A 16,813-nucleotide genomic window follows, 5' to 3' on the forward strand; every position below is an offset into this window, starting at 1 on the left:
GATAACATTGTTTCTTCTTTATAGGGTTATTCCCATTGTATTGATGTCTATATAAAGCAGTGCCAGGAGGTAATTTTATAGTATACTTTATTACATTTTATTTTATACTAATTTGTATTTTGAAGCCATTTAAAAATAACATTAACAATATAAAATAACTCTGGTGTTTAGGGTGCTTACTTGAGAAATGATATATTTGAAGATGCAGCAATACTCTGTCAGCGAGTGAACAAGCAAGTTGGAGATATCTTTAGTAATCCAGAAGCAGTACTGGCTAAGCTTATTCAGAATGTGTTTGAAATCAAACTGCAGGTAACTTTAAACACTAATGAATTAAATAGTTCTTAGGGTATGTATGTGTGTTTTCCTACAAGATTTGTAAATTTATTTGTATTATTTTAGTTGTTGTGTGTGCGTGTTGATGCATGATGAGTGCAGGCACCCACAGACAGCAGAGGCACTCCCTCCCCTTCAGCTGATTGTGAGCCTCCTAATGTGGTGCCACCAGGACCCACCACTGAACCAGCTCTGCAGCCCCTCTACAAGATGGTTTTAAAATTAAGTTTTACGTTAGCATATCAAGAAATGGGTGGCATTATGGCAACTTCATATCGTATGTGCCATTCTACTTCTTTGTTCTGCCAGTGCACCACCCTGTGCCCCTTCCTCCTCATATAAGCCCTCGGCTTTCATGCCACATATATTCTATCACCTTCTCCATTTCTCACCTCCCCTAAGATCTCTACCCCTCTATCTTCTTGCTAGTGTTATGACATACACACAATATACTCTTATAAACTTAACTCTAGGCTTCACAGACAAGAGAGATTGTGCTATTTGTGACGTTTCTTTTATTTGTTTAACACAATGATCCTGAGAAATTATACAATTTAATATTTGCTTAACCAAATGTTTTTCTCTTTTAGAGTTTTGTGAAGGATCAGTTAGAAGAATGTAGGAAATCGGATGCCGAGCAGTATCTTAAAAGTCTCTATGATCTGTATACAAGGTATATTATTATCTCATTACTTGTTTGGAGACAGAGTCTCATTGTACCTACTAGCCTGAAACACACTGTAGATCAGGCTGACTTGAGATTCACTGAGAGGTTCGCCTGCCTCTTCCTTACTAGGCTAGGTTTGCACAGCTCAGACAACCATGCCTTCTTAAGGTATATTTTTAATTACTAAACAATAACAATGTATTTCAGATTTTTTTTCTCTCTCTTTTTTTAATTAAAATAGAAAATGGGAAGTATTTGAGTACTTTGTTAGATAGCAGTGTTCTTGAATAGATTGGAGTTGCACACAAGCAGAAGTCTTACTGAACTGACCTTGCTTAAACTGACTTAAGAATTTTGTTTCTAATTTGTGGGCTAGTTTTTGTAAGAGTTTTGTTGGTGGTGTTTACTTTAAGAATTAGGTCAGTTATATTTATCTCCAGCCACTTTGTTTTGGGAGAAAGTTCATCGTAATAACAGCATCAGCACTGTCTTTAACAGTGCGAAGTAAAAACTTTAGAGTTCCATCCTTACTGACAAAGACAGAAATGATGAACAGACAGAAGAATTCGTCTGTTTGGGTACCTTGTAGATGAAGGCTTTAGAGCGTACATTAGGATGCTCTCCACTCTTGCCATTTCTACACTGCTTCACAGTCTTTTTTCCTAGGTCATCTCTACCATTTAATGACAATTAATGACTATACCAATTAATACCAATTAATGACTATAATGTCATTGGTAATTTTCTATTGTTTCATATATAACTTTGTAGTCTCCCAACATTTAAGAAATGATGATTTAATTTAAACAACGGTTTGATATAAACCATTAAAGTCCCTTTTTTAATATATATGATCTTTATCATTATTGTTGTATCCAAAATACATATTCATCATTTTCTCTCTCTTTTCCATGAAAAGAACCACCGGTCTTTCCAGCAAATTGATGGAGTTTAACTTAGGTACTGATAAACAGACTTTCTTGTCTAAGCTTATCAAATCCATTTTCATTTCCTATCTGGAGAACTATATTGAAGTGGAGATTGGATATTTGAAAAGCAGAAGTGCTATGATCCTACAGCGCTATTATGATTCAAAAAACCACCAAAAGAGATCCATTGGCACAGGAGGGTAGGTTTCTAAAAATTTAATATAGTTGAAAATGTTAACAACATTCAGTTTGGGCAAATGTAGTACATATTAGCCTTCATTAGATTTCCTATGAACAGCTCTTCATGTTTTATGTGCTATTGATCAAACCTTCTCTCGAATCACATGTGGGAATGACCTAAAAAACATGATTAAAATGTAAATCAGATGCTTCTCAATCAAAAAATAACGTAACATTTTTGTAATATAAAGAATCCTGTACTTTCAGTTTCTCCACAGAATAAGTTATTCTGAGTTATTAACTAAAATTTACATCATTTGTATTGAAACTGTAAAGAAAAGAGCAGCTAGTTTACATTTTAGGCAGCCCTGAATTGAGCTCTTTTTTTTTTTTTTTTTTTTTTTTTTTGTCATTTATACATAAAACTATTAAATTTATGCTTTAAAGGCTCAGATAATTTGCTTATGAGAAGAAAAGAGTTTGCTGTAAAGTTGGTAACATTTGGTTATCCAGATTGTCTCCCGATTGGAACCCAGTAGGTCCGAGAAGGAAGACTAGCGTCTAGGATGCCTTGCGGACAGTAGAGTCCACACTTGAACACCAAGGCCTTTCTTGTTATGATTAAAGGATAGAATAATAAATAAAGGTGAGATCTTAATGGCATTGAAAATCTTAAGCTGGTGACATGGCTTAGCTGGTACAACTACTTCCTGTATGAGGCTTGATAATCCAGGTTCCATTCCCAGAATCCACGGTAGAAGAATTGACTCCTAAAAGCTGCCCCCTGATCCTTGTGCACCTACATGCATGCACATATCTAATAAATATACATATCTAATAAATTTTTAAAAAGTTCTCAAGTTGTTCTTATGCCAAATCAAATTTTTTTTTTTATTTCAAAAAGCTAAAACCTAAATAATAATTATAAGGCCTAAAACAAGGAGTGCATAGTAGCCTGAGCTATATGTTCTAGTGGCAAAAATAGTTTAACCAAGCGATACCTACATAATAAATGTTCCAAGTGATCCTTAGTTACTAAGAAAAGCTCGGGAATACTTACTAAATTTAGTTTAATAGAGTGAAAGCATAAGCAATGTATTTAAATGGTTGTGTTTTTAAAAACACTGAAATTTTTAAGTTTTTATGCAAGACTACTTTTAGTAGTCTTGTAGTTATTTGTTTATGTAGAATAGCTTCTTGAGCTGAAATTCTGAAGCTGCAAAATGACTTTAAAGACCATAACTTTAGAGGCTGGAGACATAGTTCAGTGGGTAAGAGTGCTATTCAGTCATAAGAACTTGAGTCCAAATCCTTAGCACCTGTATAAAAAGCCAGGTGTAGCTATATACATGCCTGTAATGTGAGCACTGGGAGGAGGGAGCAGGAGCAGGAAAAAGGATCTGTAGCGTGCTAGCTAGCTCTAGATGCAATAAGAGACCCTGACTTGGGGGACTGTGGTGAAGAATGAACAAGCAAGATTTTCTAACATCGTCATCTGGCCTTTAGGGAGCAAACAGGCACGTGCACTCAGACACAGTTGTGCACATACTAACCAAAGATGAGCACTTCAAATTTACCCTTTTTTGATGAAAGTCATTTAAAAACTAAAACTTGTAATTAGAATTTCAGTCAGTTTCTTGGTTATTGGTTCATTTAGGGTTTTGTTTTTTTCTTTTTTGTTGATATATGCTAAGATTGAAAGTATTTGCAGTTAAAATCTAATTATAGTAACCTCTTTTTTTCATTTGTCTTTATGGTGTACTAGTATTCAAGATTTGAAAGAAAGGATTAGACAACGTACCAACTTACCACTGGGGCCAAGTATTGATACTCATGGGGAAACCTTCCTTTCTCAAGAAGTGGTAGTTAATCTTTTACAAGAAACCAAACAAGCCTTTGAAAGATGTCATAGGGTAAGAATAATAAATTAATTTTTAAGATGTAGTGGTATAGTTCAAGTTTTACCTCATTTATGGAAAAATGTACTTCCTGGTTAGGACCAACTAATTTTTTAATATTAATTTTTAATTAATACGGTTTGTACAAATTGCATATACTAACAGATACCATATGAAGTTTTGATAAAATTGTACATCGAGTAGTATTCTGAGCAGGCTGAGCACTTGTATTCTCAAACAGTCATCATTTCTTTGCGGTAAAAACATTTAAAATCTATTCTAACATTTAAAGGGACTTGTAGTATTTGAAAGTATATAGAACATTGTTAATCTGTTGTCATCCTAATTAACAGTACTGTTCCACAGCCTTTGTTCACTCTCTACCTCATCCCACTCCCTCCTCAACCGCTACTGACTGTGTTGTACTGACCATGAGATTCCCTTCTTTAGATTCGGCATATGAGCAAGCAGTATTTGTTGTTCTGAGACTGGCTTATCTCACTTAACATGTCTTCCAGTTCCTTCCCATTGTGCAAACAACAGGATTTTAATGGCTTTGTATGGCTGAAAACTGTTCCTTTGTGTGTGTATATATACCATATTTCCTTTATCCACTATTTAATGGATACTTAAGTAGATTTTGTCTTTTGGCTGTTGTGAATATTATTACAATAAAATTGGAATGCAGGACCCTCTTTTTTAAACAAGCAGATTTCTTTCCCTGTTTTGTATACCAAGTAGCGGGAATGTTGGGTCCCCCTTTAACTTTTTGAGGAGCCTCTACACCATTTTTCATAACAGCTGTTTACATTCCCACCAACAGTGTAGAAATGTTCTCTTTCCATATCCTCACCAGCGTGTTACCTTTTGTCTTTTTGCCTCCCTAACTGAAGTAAAATGATCATGTTTTTACTGTTAGTCCCTTATATGTTCTCCATATGAACCTGTGATAATTAGATTGTATAACTGCACATATTTTCTCCTTATCCTGTAAATTTTCTTTCATTCTTTGCTGTTTCCTATACTGTGTAGAAGCTTTATAGTTGAATGTAATCTTGTCTGTTTTTACTTTTGTTTCCTTTGTTTTGGGAGTCTCATTCAAGAAACTTTTGTCCATTCCAATGTTATGAAGTATTTTTAGTGTCTTTTTTGTATTTTCATAATATTAGTGGTTACATTTAAGGCTTTGATCTGAGTTTATTTGTGTCTATGATTAGAAATAGTAGGTACCTGCATAATGTCCCACACCATCTGAATGGTCCTACACCATTAGTCTTCTCTAATTTGTATTAACATTTTTGTTAGATCAAAAAGAAACTTCTTGTAGCCAAGCCTGGGGCAACACTAATTCATGTATATAGTGTAACTCTTTAGGGGTAGTTTAATAATGTGTTTATTTAGCCACCTAGAAGGGGTAGGTAGGGTCTGTTACCTTGGCCATAGGCCTTTGACCAAGTTCACAGTACTAGGCCTGAACTCATGTAGAACAAGCTTCGATCCCATTAGAACCCAATTGGTTACTTCCTAACAGTCACACCACTGTTCTATTACTATTATCCAGTATATTACTCATTCCTGATCAGTTTAGGTTTTCTGCTCCTTTATGATAATATGTGTCCTAGAATTTACCCATTTCTTCTAGACTATCAAAGTTGTTGACATACCTTTATTCATGATAATCTGTAATTCTTTGCATTTTTATAGTTTCCATTATAATGTATACTTTTTCATCTTTGATTACTTATATAGAAATTTTTGTTTTTCCTTTTTCTGAAGAGTCTTATTCTGTAGCCCTGGTTGGCCTGGAATTCACTATGTCACTATGTTGACCAAGCTGGCCTGGAATTCAGACCCTCTGCCTCCTGCGTGTTGGGATTAACACTGTTTATGACCATACCTAGCTCTTAGTCTATTTGTTTTAATTGTTCTTCTATTTATTTTGAGATTAAAGTGTAATTACATTGTTCCCCATCCCCTTTCCTTACCCTTCTTTACTCTTTTAAATTTATAGCCTCTTATTAATTATTATTATATTCTTAAATTAATGAATACTACCTTCTCAGTCTATATAATGTTACTTGTATGTATATTTTCATAATCAAATTGACATGTCATTCCCTGGGGAAAGCTGTTTCTCCTGTTGTCCTCAGCATTTCTTAGTTGCCTGTAGTCTTTTGTATAGGGCTGAAGCCTCCAGTTCTCCCCCAATCCCATGTTAGCATATATATATATATATATATATATAGATAGATAGATAGATAGATAGATATATAGTTGTCCTTGTTCAGCTCATGTGTTGTTAATGGATTTTATGAGTATAGCTTCTGACATTTCTAGGAGACATACTCTCATAGCAAACTTGAAATCTAAAAATCAAAAGTAGTAATAACTAAATGTGAAATGGTACATTTCTAAAAGTCCATGTTCCTCTGGCTCTTATAATCTCTTGCCCTCTTCCATAACCATCCCTGAGCCTAAGGTGCAGTAATTGTATTGTAGCTGTATTTGTTGAGACATAAGTCTGCTTTTTAAAACATAGTTATTTGTCACTGTAAACTTCTTGCCAGTACTGCTTCATCCACAAGATACTGATTATTTCCATTATTATATATATCAAGAAAAATTTTCTTTTTTTTTTTTTAAATTTATTTATTATGTATACAGTGTTCTGCCTGCATGTATGCCCACAAGCCAGAAGAGGGCACCAGATCTCATTATAAATGGCTGTGAGCCACCATGTGGTTGCTGGGAATTGAACTCAGGACCTTTGGAAGAACAGCTAGTGCTGTTAACCTCTGAGCCGTATCTCCAGCCCAAGAAAAATTTTCTTTATTGATTTAGTTGTTTAATTTCCATGTATTTGTAGAATTTCCAAAGTTTTTTTTAGCTAATTTATTTTATTTAGGAAAATACTCAACTTTTAAGAATTTATTCAAATTTGTTTTGTGTCCTATCATCTATAATGAAAAATGTTACATGTGCTGTTGAGAATATATATGCAATCGCTTTTGATTGGCATGTTTTGTAACTGCCTGGTTAAGTTAATTTGGTTTACTGTACAGTTTGATTATGATAAATCTTTATTGGCTAATCTATCTTTTGGTGGTTAACCCATCCGTTGTTAAAAGTGAAATATTAAAGCCCCTCTAAGGGACTTTATTGTATTGGAACATATCTTTCCCTTTAAACTTGTTAATATTTGCCTATCTGATTGTTCTAATATTAGGTATTTTCAGTTATTAATTCCTTTTGTTGAATTAGTTCTATCATTATATAATGACTTATCCTTGTCACTTTTTAGCTTTTATCCTATTTAAATGATTCCTGCTTTTCATTTGGATTTCATCTCTGTAATATCCTTTCCCTTTCTTTCTATACTATACAATTGCCTTTAGACATAAAATGTGTTAGATTTTTTTGTTTATATAAGTAGTACATAGTTGAGTCAATTTCCACTCAGAGAATTTAGTCCATTTACATTTACTATAATCATTGATTGATAAGATTTTACACTGCCAGTTTTTTGCTTGTTTGTTGTTTTTGTTTTGTTTGCTTTTTTATAATTTCTCCCTTTTACAGTTTTTCTTTGTGATTAAATGATTTTTATATACTAGTATGTATTGATGCTTTATTATTTTGACATGTCTATTAATAGGTTTATGTTTTATATTTATGATGTTACTTAGCGCTTTTCAATTGTAACAGCCTGTTTTAAACCGATAGCAATTTAACTATTGATTATAAAGATAGGAGCAAAATAAAAACCAAAACAAAAACCTTTCTACTGCATTACATTTCTCTCTACATTTTCAATTGTTTAATGTCTTACTTCACTTTTAGTGTGGTTATTACTCTTGTATTTTAGATTTTATGAAAGTGTTATACATGTTTTATGTACTATGTTTATAGTATTAAAGCTTTCTGGAATTTATTTGTAGTGTCAACTCTTCTCAGGGAGTTTAGTACCTTTAGGTGTTTTTCATCTTGTTATCACATTGTTCTAGTTTGGAGGACTCCGTTTAAACATGTTTGGTGATTGTTTTTTTGTTTTGTTTTGTTTTGTTTTTGAGAGAAATGTGGTAGTGATAAATATTCTTAGCATTTGTCTGAAAATATCTTACCTCTTCATTTCTAAAAGCTAGTTTTGCTGAGTATAGTATTCCTGGTTGGCAGGTTTTGGTTGTCAGGTTGCTTTTGTGTTTTTTTTCTTTTTTTTTATTTTTTTTTTTTTTTTTCCCCGTCAGTGGGTGGGTATCAAGTTTCTGCCACTCTACAATTGAATGACTGAGTAGAGTTTAAAAAACAAAAAGGACTCAGGTACACACTACTGCAAAGGAACAGAAAAGGCCAGATGTCTCCTCAAAAGGCAGATGTGTACTCTCAGTCCCGTTACCTGCTATTTTGTTTCTTTTTTTTTTTTTCTTGTTGCTCTTAGAATCTTCTTTTCTTAAACCTTTGAAATTTAGTTATGACTTTTTATAGTATAAACTCTCTACTCTTCTTACTTTCCTATCCTTGAATCCCCGTAGCCCAGATATTAGCTCTTTTAATGCTTTCCCATAGTTCTGTATGCTTTAGATGGTCTGACTCCTTTTTTTCTTTTTCCTATCTGTCTGTTTGGGGGAGTGAAGGTGGTGGCTGATTATTCAGCTTCTTTCTTTATGCTTTATTATTTTGACATGTCTATTAATAGGTCTATGTTTATATTTATATTACTTTTTCATTCTACTTACTATTGTTTTAACTTCAGGATTTCTTTTTGTTTTGTTTTTTTAATCATTGCAACTTTCTTTGGCAAATTGCAGAATTATTTGCATATATTTTCTTGAGGTTTCTAGAATTTCTTTAAAACATCTACTTTGAGTTTTCTGTCTTGAAAGATCACATACTTTGGGTGGTTCTGGTGCCTTACTTTTGTTCTTTATTGGGTCTCTGAAAACTCTGGATGCATTATTGACCTACAATAATGCCTCCATGTTGAAAGGTTAGGTGTTTATTACCATTGTAGTAATTTGCTTGTGTCTATGTCTATTCATTCTTCCAGAATAATCTGTGTATTATTTTCACTAAGACCGTCGTCACTGTCTCTGTTTTAGCACTAGATGGCACCCTAAATAGATTTTTACCAACTCTGGTCCCCAGCTGTCATCATTTCAACAGTAGAGAGTGCCTCAAGCCCAAGTCTGTTACAAATCCATAATCATCCTTTAAAGCTGACAGTGGCAGGATATCAGGAAAGACCTAGATATTAGGAGCTCCTTAGAAAGGTAGGTCATGCAGTTTTTGCATCTTTCTCCTGAGCCAGGGTGGGCCCATTACTTATCCAAAAACTGTTTCTACAGTTATTGGTCTGTTCAGCACTGCAGGGTTCTTTCCTAGCACTCCATAGCCTTGCTCTGGGAAGCCTGGTCCATACCTCCAAAGTAATAACTTGCATTCATCACTATCTTCTTTCTCCAAATGAAGTTGTCTGTCTTTGCTGTCACAGAAATCATAATACTTGGTCTTACTCAGAGTTCATAGTCTATCAAAATGAGTATAGCACAGGGATAAGACAAAGGCTTATACTTGTGGTCTGCCCAGTTCTGTGGTCTGTTTCTAGCCTCTGACCTCTGCAGATCTGACCTATTCAAACTGTCATTTCCACCTTGTACGCACAGGTATAAAGGCTCCAACTGTGGGCACTAGGCTCAAGAGAAGGCCTGCTGCGTTGTGTCTCTTGTTAACTTTTACCATGGTAGGCCTGGCATTCATTTCCAAGGAAAATTTGTATGTTTAGTTTCCTGTCCTTCTCTTAGGAGATGAAATCTTTGTACACATTGTGTTGTTCAGGTGTGTAGTAGCATGATTAAAAACACTTGGTTGCCATTACTGATCCTAAGCTGACCTGTACCTGAGACGTGTGGCTGAAGGATCTGATATTCATTATCTTAGAAGTTTATTCAAGGACCAAGCTGCAGTTGGTAGTGGTGTGGGCCTGAGCTCAAATCTGTCTTGTTGCAGGTTTCTGCTTGGCCAGTCCAGAGGCTCCATCCATAGATACTGGCTTTGGGCAGTAGTAGCAATGAGGCTTTGCTTGGTATTGTATTTTATAGCATATTCTGCTAACTAAACAATTCAAAGGTTCTATATTAACTCATTTAATCATCATAAAGACCTGGTGATGATTCTTACAGTTTTACGGTGGAACACTGTAGCTCTTAAATACTGGAATCAAGTATTTAATCGCTCCATAAGCTGAGGAAAATGTAGTATTTTATTTATATGCATATATTTGTGCATTTTGAATGCCCATAAATTAATATAGATGTTAGAAATTTTCAAAGAATATACACTGACTCTGCATTAGTTTCCATCAGTTGCTGGGTGAAGCCTCTCTACTGACATTCATGCCAGACTCCTGTCTGCAAGTATAGCAGACTATCTTTAATAGTGTTAGGAGTGGGCTCCCTCTGATGCCATGGGTCTCACTTTGTATTTTATGCAAGTCTATTAGGTTTCTAGGAGAAAAAAGTCTGGTTTTGATTGGATTGCTAGTGAATCAATAATTGTATTTGGGAAGAGCTGATAAATATTTTTTCATTATAAAATAAATGATGACTTTTATTTTGTTCTTGTGTCCTGTTACTCTGGCTGTGTGAAATAGAAAGAAGTACAGAGAATAAACACTTGTCATTTTACCTGACATTCAGGGTACAGCATGTAGTCTTTGATCACTAAATATGATGCTGACTATAGGTTTATTATAAATAATGTCTTTTAGTTTGAGCAAAGTCTTTTATACTAGTTTATTAAAGTGTAGTATTAAGTTTAGGTATTATTTGATCCTAGTACTTGGGAAGTGGAGTGGGAGGTCTTGAATTCAGCTCTCCCACACGATACAAAGGTTGACTGAAGCCAGCCTTGGCCACAGGAGATGCTGTATCATACAATAAGCAAAGCAACAAAATAAAGAATTTGGTGTTAGAATTTGTTATATGTTATATTTGGGAAAATCGGGTTAACTAATATTTCAGATGTTAGGGTTGCTAAATTTAAAAAACAAAACTTTTTAAAATTGAATTTATTTATAGTTTGTGGGCATACCTTTTAGAGGTCAGAAAACTCAAGGAAGTTGGTTCTCTCTTCAAAGTCGGTCCCAGGAGTTGAATTTGTTTTATCAGACTTGGCAGTGAGCTTCTTCAGCTCTGAGCAATCTTGCTGGCCCGTGTATGCTAAATTTTGTTACAAGATTTTGCATCAGTGTTTATGAAGGCTACTCACCTTTGATGTGTTTGCCATGTTTTAATAGTGAAGACAGTGCTATACCCATAGGATGATAAGCAGAGTACTTCTGTTTCCCCTTTCATTTGTTTCTGAGTGTAGATGATGGCCCTCTGTCTTAAATGTTTGCTGTAACTCACCAGGGAAGTGATTTGAGCCTGTGGTTTTCTTTGTAAGGATTTAAAAATAAAACTTCAGCGTATTTATTATACACAGAAATGTTCAAGTAGTCTAATTGTAAGTGAGCTTTGGCAGTTTGTATCTTCATTTGTTTGTCTGTCTGTTTGTTTTTCAGACAGGGTCTCACTGTGTAGACCAGGCTGACCTCAACTTCTAGAGATGCATCCACCTCCCTCTGCCTCCTGAGTGCTGGGATTAAAAGTGTACACTACTCTGACCACCTAGTTTATATCTTTTAAAGACTTGGAATAAAGTTATGACACTTTCTTACTGTCTTACCAGTTTTTGTGGAAGCTATAGTAGTATTTAGCTATTTTATTCCCAATATCAGTTATTTGTTTCACAGATTTTTTTTCTGAACAAATCTTGATAAAGGTATATTGATTTTTTAAAAAAGATTTATTTTTATATATGTGTACACTATATATAAATATATATATATATAAATATATATATATAATAATTATATGTGAGTACACTGTCACTGTCACCAGAACAGGGCATCGGACCCCATTACAGATAGTTGTGAGCCACCATATGGTTGCTGAGAATTGAACTCAGGACCTCTAGGAAGAGCAGTCAGTGCTCTTAACCTCTGAACCATCTCTCCAGCCCCCCAAGGTATATTGGTTTTACTGCTTTTCCCCAAGAACTATGTTTTTGTTTCATTAGTTCCCCCTCCCCTTGGGTTTCTCTGATTTTTGTTCTTTATTGTTTCCTTCCTTCAACTTGCTTAGGTGTTATTTGCCCCTTTCCTGGTTGTTTTTGTCTTGGTTTGGTTTTTAGGTAAAAGCTGAGTGTGCTGATCTTTTCCAGTGTTTGCATTTAACTACATTTCTCTCTTAAGCACTGTGTTAGTTGACAACTGAGTTTTTAAATATGTTTTAGTTCATTTCAAAATATTATTAATTTCTCTTTGACTTTTTTTCTGGCCCTAATATGATAATGAAATTGTGTTATTTGGAGGCATACTAGATGCCTTTCTGTTAATGATTTTGGATTTTATTCCATTGTAGTCAGTGGAAAAACTTTACATCATAATGCTAATCCCTTTTAAATTTACTGAGATGATTTATATTACAAGATATAGCCTGATTAAGGTTTTCTGTATACATGAGAGAATGTGTGTATTCACATTGGTGACTGAAGTATTCTGTAAATGTCAGGTCGTCTTCTTTGATGTCTTCTATACTTTTTAAATCAGTTTCTGCTTATCTCTTCTATATGTTATGCATGGATTTGGGGATATAAGCATGAGAAAGGTGAAAAGTTGGGCTTGACTTTTTGGATTTATGATAAAGGTAACAGTACCTATTGAACATCAGAATCAAAAGAAAAGGAGTAGAGAGATTGGTAAGAATTAAAAGTTGGAGTTAATTAAAAGTAGCAATTGAGAAGTCTTTACAAGTGGGGATGTATAATTACCCGGGTTTTAAAATGACATAAGGAATTCTTTATAAACTTAGTTTAAACATCAGGCTTATATTGTTACATTAGGATTGAGTGTCCTTAATTTGAAACTTAAGAATCTTCATGCTCCAAAATAAAAATTTCTTGACCACTAATATAGTGGCACATTGAAAAGTTCTACTCATGGCCTTAAAGTTTAGTAAAAATAAATAATGTATTAAGTTGTCCTTATGCTATTTATATAAGGTATTCATAAAACATTAATAAATTTTATTATTAAAACTTGACCTTATTATATATTTGTAAATATTTCAAAATTCAAGAAGTCTAACAGTATTACCCTGAAAGTTGGGGTAATACTATAAGTTTTGGCAGAGGCAGAAAGCAATTCATAAATATTATAGAAAGCAATTAATAGAAGTTGAGAATCATTTATGTTTTAAGAATTCATTTTTCTCAGCATAACTGCTAACATTTTTTTAAAATAGTCTGGTAGTAGCAACATCAAAGTAAAAAGCGTGAGCTTAGTGTGAATTAAGTTTGCAATTTCCTATTTTATTCCAGCCTTAAGACTAAGGAGAAATGCTGTTAATGTTAGATCATCTTATATGAGGCTATTACGACTTGGTGAAATTGAGTAACATTATAAAGACTCCACCAGGATATGATGAGTTAAATTTGATCTTGTTATATTTTTTATTACTATGTATATTAGTTGATTTCATAGCCTAATTCCACAAGTATATTTTTTGTTTTGAGTTTTACTAGAACAGCCTTCTCTAAGTTAGAAGCTCTCAAATTTCTTTGACTGTGATCTCAGCTATTCAAAATGCATGCTACATTGTTACCAGAGTATACACATATCCGTATGTGTGTGTTTCTTGAAAGTATAATTGGGTTTTATTTGAAGATTGCAATCTAGATTTGAAAAAAACACTGCTCTAGGTCAGGAGAGTTACAAACAATCCAGAGGATTATAATTGTGTGGATAGTGAGATAGGAACAGTAACATTTTGTTACCTGAAATAGTGTTCTATACAAAAAGATGGCTTTATTAAAAGTTGGGTTTTTAAAAATGTAGACTTGAAGAGTAATATTGTTTTTGCTTATTTTTAAAGCTTTCTGATCCTTCTGACTTACCAAGGAATGCCTTTAGAATTTTTACCATTCTTGTGGAATTTTTATGTATTGAGCATATTGATTATGCTTTAGAAACAGGGCTTGCTGGTAAGTATACTTCTATTTCACTTTTTGTTAAACTCTTTTAGTTCTGCTTGGTTGAATGATATTCATAATGCTGTTTTATCTGTGACGTCTATGTGATATAGTCAGTTCAACACAATGTATTTTGAGCTTCTCTAATAATAGGGTGTGCAGGGTGCTAGAAACTAAACAGAAGCATAATTTTTATATATTGTTTACATCCAGTAAAGAAAAGCTATAGACTATGTAACTCAGCACAATATATTGGCAAAATTTATAACAATGGTCTATGCTATAAAATGTCAAGAAGCATAAATAGAGGTAAGAATAGTTCTGCTTAGGAATTGAGTAATAAAGTTTAGAGAGAAAAATATTTAAAAATAAATCTGGAAAGGAATACATTTATATTAAAGTTTTCAGCTTTGTTCTTTTGGGTTTACTACTTTATATCTATAGTATAGCAACAACATATCCCCTGACTTCCAATCTCCTTAACCTAGTTGATAACCTGACCCTGTAACCTGTAAAGTGGGGGTCTTAGATTAAACATTTCAAAAATGAAATTCTTTAGCCAGGCATGGTGGTTCACGCCTGTAATCCCAGCATACAGGATGCCAAGGTAGGGGTCACTATGAGTTTGAGGCCAGCGTGTAGACTATATAGTAATTTTTGAGTAACCTAAAATAATAAAGCAAAGAAACTGTCTTCCTCCAACAGTGTTCTTCTCTTAGGTTTTTAAGGAAGTCGTTAGTTACTAAACCCAGAAACTGCTTCAACCTTCCTGTTTTCATTGCTAATAAGCCAGTTCATTAGCAAATACTGTAGGTATACATCCGAATATAGTTTTTCTACTTTGTTTAATCTCTACAGATACAATCCTACTTGGAACATTGTCATCTTCTAACTGGTTCCTGTGTTCATTCTTGCCTTGCCTTCCCAAGTTACTATGCAGTAGCCAGCTTAATTATTATTTTCTTATTGGAGACTGCTAAGTGATTATTACTCTTGGAGGGAATAAAAACGAAGTACTTAAAACAATATGATCCATAGTGCGCCTCTGCAGGTTTCTCACCATGCTGCATTTCCTACATTGTCCCAATAACCCTGGTCTTCGTGGTTTTCCTGTTAGGCTTTTTGCACTTGGCATTTGTCCATTGCATAAAACTTTCCCTCAGCTCTTTACATTTGTCTTTTCAACCTGACCTCAATTAAGATGTCCTCTTTCCGACACTTGTGCTGGTCACCTGAGATGCAGTAGTGCTCCTGTTGCCGAATAGTTCTCCTTTGTCCCAGAGTTGAATTTGACTTGTTAGTGTCTGTCTCTTCTCAATACTTACTCATTTAGCACATACTTGTTACATGACTAATTACTCAGTTCATATTCTTGTAAAAATGATAGACAAATGATTAGGAAGTGTAGGAAAATAAAACTGGATAAAGGATAGAGAATACTAACCTGGAGGCAGAGTAAAGGGTTTACAGGCAGAATTTTTTTTCTTTTTTTATTATTTATCATTTATTTTGTGTGTGTTCACGCATGTAGAGGTCAGAGGACAACTTGCAGGAGTTGGTTCTCTTTTTCCACCATGTTTGTTCCAGGGATCGAACTCAGGTGGTCAGGCTTGGCAGCAAGCATCTTTACTCTCTGAGCCATCTCGCCAGCCCCCCAAAACTTTTTATGAAAGGGTAGTCAGAGAAGGCCTCTGAGAAGACACATGAACCAGAGAACTCAATAAAGTGGTGAGTAAACGGAATATTTGAAGTAAGAATATTTTAAGTAGAGACAACAACATATAAGTCCTTAAGGATAGGAATCTCAGTTGTTTAGTCCCTCCTACCCTCCAGCATTATACTCTAGCATGTAGAAAGTATATACAGTTCAGAAAGTCTCTATTGGCTGTGTAAAACACCAGCCTAGAAACCTTTAATAATGAACCAGATTTAGCTGTAGATCAGTCACTGACTTAACTCTGTTACCTTCATAAGCAACAGTCTGTTAGTGAATTTTAACTTAGACTATTGACATTAAGTATTTGAACTGTGCTGGTAGAAAATGACCTAGTGTAGTCATTTGTATTGGAATAATTTAAATATTTTAAAATGTGATTACAGAATAAGATAATGAATAAGAATAAGGGCCAGCAAAATGGCTCAGCAGTAAAAGGCACTTGCTGCCAAGCCTGACAACCTGAGTTCAGTACCCAGATCCCATGGTAGAAGGAGATAACTGACTCCTGAATGTTGTCCTCTGACTAACACACATACACAAATAAAATTAAGTTCATTAGAAATAACAAGAGTAAAGCATGAAGAATTTATTGTTCATTTAGAATGTAAACTTTCCTATTGATTTTAATAGCAGTATTCTGAATTTGAAATGTTTAAGAAAATTTCATTTGGACTGGGAATATTCCTCATAGTCATGAGCATGTTCAGTGCAGTAGTGTTCATGGTCATTGTTCCTAACGACCATGTAAAACTCTGCCTGGTGATGAGACACACTGGAGTCGCATTGTCGAGTTTCCTCTTTACTGAAATTACTGTCTTTAGGTAAAGTCCCAAGTCAAAGCACACTATGCATATATATTTTAAAATTATTTTCATTAGTGTACCTTTTTTCTAAGGAGCTTATTCTGTACAACTTAAATTGCTTCAAGCCTGTATGTATATACAGGTTTTTATATATGTTAGTAAATAGTTCTCCATTTTTTTATATTTTATTAGTGAAATACATCCACTAATACTGT

At 34.1% G+C, this 16,813-nt stretch overlaps 1 protein-coding gene across 1 annotated transcript in view; it reads left to right on the plus strand.

Moving 5' to 3' along the window:
• Exoc5 (exocyst complex component 5) overlaps window positions 1-16,813 on the plus strand; it is a 48,478-nt gene that overhangs the window by 23,761 nt on the left and 7,904 nt on the right. Inside the window, exons 8-13 of the mRNA XM_034499036.2 lie at window positions 25-69; window positions 172-312; window positions 927-1,009; window positions 1,923-2,132; window positions 3,878-4,025; window positions 13,982-14,090. Of these exons, the coding sequence (XP_034354927.1) occupies window positions 25-69; window positions 172-312; window positions 927-1,009; window positions 1,923-2,132; window positions 3,878-4,025; window positions 13,982-14,090 (736 nt within the window). The remainder of the gene's footprint in view (window positions 1-24; window positions 70-171; window positions 313-926; window positions 1,010-1,922; window positions 2,133-3,877; window positions 4,026-13,981; window positions 14,091-16,813) is intronic.

Source organism: Arvicanthis niloticus, chromosome 3, assembly GCF_011762505.2.
Source record: "Arvicanthis niloticus isolate mArvNil1 chromosome 3, mArvNil1.pat.X, whole genome shotgun sequence".
Classification (NCBI taxonomy): Eukaryota; Metazoa; Chordata; class Mammalia; order Rodentia; family Muridae; genus Arvicanthis; species Arvicanthis niloticus.